Below are 2,289 nucleotides of genomic sequence, written 5' to 3'. Positions count from 1 at the left end.
GGAAGAGGGCAGCTTGGGCCAAGGAGCCATGAGTTCCTTCAGTCTGGAAAACCTGCCAGGATCTTGGGACCGGGAAGGAAGGGCATCCATCACTACTGAACCCTCAGAGAACTTTCCACTGGAAGTTGTCACAAGCGCAGCAGAAGTGAAAGATACTAAAGCCATAAACGTATGATATTAGGGCATGTGAGGCAGCCACCAGTTTCAGCTCCACCACTGCATGACAGCCCTGGTTTGTCTTTCTTGCCTCTGGCAGCGTGAAGACTGGGCAAGGCTGGGAGACCTGTGGGAGAGAGGGTCCGGGGAAAGGCAGAACCACCTCCAGACTGTAGCAGACACTTCCTGGATCCTAGAAACAAAATAGGAACATTTTCCTGTACAGGCATTAACTTCCTGGTCTGTTTGACAAACTTTGGTAAAAGTCCAAAGACCCTGAGGGTCTGAGCAGCTAGAAGTCCCAGACAGAGAATGTGTGGATTCATTTTGTCCTAGGTGGCTTTTGTGAAGTGCAGCAAAGTTTTTTCCTGAGTGCCTGTGTGTCACTCCTGAACAGTATCCATAGGACTGTGGGCCCTGGGAGTGCACAGCTCTTGCTGATCTATTTTTCAAATGCAGAAGGCTAAGGGACACTTATCACTGCATGTCATCTCCTAGACAATCAGTCACACAGAGCTGGTGGCCAGTGGTCAGCTATTGCACGTTATTTGCCATGTAAATGAATATGTCTTTATTTATCCAAAAAAAAAAGAGACACTATTTTTATATCCTTGGTATGAAATATGTATTTAAACTATTTAAATTATTTATAAAGAAATGAATGTTTTCATTTTGGTAAAAAAAAAAGCTTGCCGTTTTAACGAGAAATGCACTACTGTCATGTATAGTAGATTAAAGATTATAATTCAGAGGATGTAGTTTCGAAAGGAAGCCCTCCATTTATCGGCATGCAGTTTGCAACAAATGTATCCTCACGCTTCTGGATTACAAAAGAAAAGTGAGGTCATATTTCATTAATGAAGTAAAAACCTGGACTGAGTGTCTGGCATGGTAGGGAGGGGGGGGAGTCCACCTGGTCTCTGGGGACTCAGGTAACAACCTGAACTGAGGCTGCCCCCTCTGTGCCTGTGTAAATGCCTCTCCTCCAGCCATCTTACTTCGTGGTTCTGGAACCCAAAACTGGTCTGGGGAATATGACATCGCAACTACATTGAGCTATTTTGGCCTCAAAACGGGGAAGGAAACCTTGGGTGTATCCTTCCTCTGTGCTGTTCTTTCAGGAGCGCTTGCGTAGACCGGTGAAAATTCCAAAATGAAGCCGAGACTTCAGCGTTCCGATCTGTGAGAGGGATGCCAGCTTGCTTTGGATCAGCACTTGAATTATTTTTCTTTAAAGCGCTCAACATTGCTGTAAGTTATGCAGAGCAGGTGTTTTCATTCTCATTTTGCAGAGGTAAAATTAATAAAGCCCCAGCAATTACACAGCTAGGGAGCTAGAGACAGTCTAGAACCTATAGTGCTTTCTACATCTCAACCAATACCCAAATTCAGATGCTGGCGTGGTAATGATGTCAACGCCTTCACTTCACGTTTATTTTATGTTTCAGAACATTTCAGGGCTCATCATCCCAGATGTTCTTAGAAAACATATTGAATTCACATTCTGGAGTCACCCTGTTCTTATTTCCCACCACAAAGCATAAGCAATTTGAAAACTGTATTATTAAAAACATGTACACAAAGCAAGACTTCTGGTGTGTGACTCTTATATCCTAAAATTGGCTAGAGTAGCAGAAAGTAAATAAACCTTCTCTAAGAAAAATGGCAACAGTACATGTGTCTCAGGCAGATCACTTAAGACTCGTGTCTTCTCTTCCCCCAGGTCCAAAATTCAATCTCTCCTTACCTAAGTGAATGGGAAAACAGAAGCAAAGGCAACCTGCTGGATTTAATGTATTTATTTGTAGTCACCCTTTTTGCTTATCCTGACCTAAGTCATCATTTTAAGTACCATTCAAATAGAACTAATTGGTGTTAGTTCATGATTGTCTGTCTGGCAAACTAGCACTACCATTACTGATGCTACTAATGATGACTGACATTCTGGTTTTTGAGTACTGACTATGTACCAACACGTGTTTAGGAATTAACACATGTTACGTTTCCTTACCTAGTAGTCAAACAATGCTAAAAGTTACTTGTTATTATTTTATCCACATTTTGTAAATGAATAATTGGGACACAGATTCTTTAACTTGCCCAAATCCTACTGTTTTCAGTAAAGCCCCCAAT

General features: G+C 42.1%; 1 protein-coding gene across 1 annotated transcript in view; it reads left to right on the top strand.

The window, feature by feature from the left end:
* Window positions 1-175, top strand: part of KCNH8 (potassium voltage-gated channel subfamily H member 8) — a 397,642-nt gene extending 397,467 nt beyond the window's left edge. The window contains exon 17 of the mRNA XM_007470616.1: window positions 1-175. This exon is cut by the window's left edge and continues 30 nt beyond it. Coding sequence (XP_007470678.1) covers window positions 1-175 — 175 coding nt within the window.
* The last annotated feature ends 2,114 nt before the right edge of the window (window positions 176-2,289 follow it).

The sequence above is a fragment of the Lipotes vexillifer genome, unplaced genomic scaffold (genome assembly GCF_000442215.2).
Source record: "Lipotes vexillifer unplaced genomic scaffold, Lipotes_vexillifer_v1.1 scaffold418, whole genome shotgun sequence".
Classification (NCBI taxonomy): Eukaryota; Metazoa; Chordata; class Mammalia; order Artiodactyla; family Lipotidae; genus Lipotes; species Lipotes vexillifer.
This window is presented reverse-complemented; position numbering and strand designations above follow the sequence as displayed.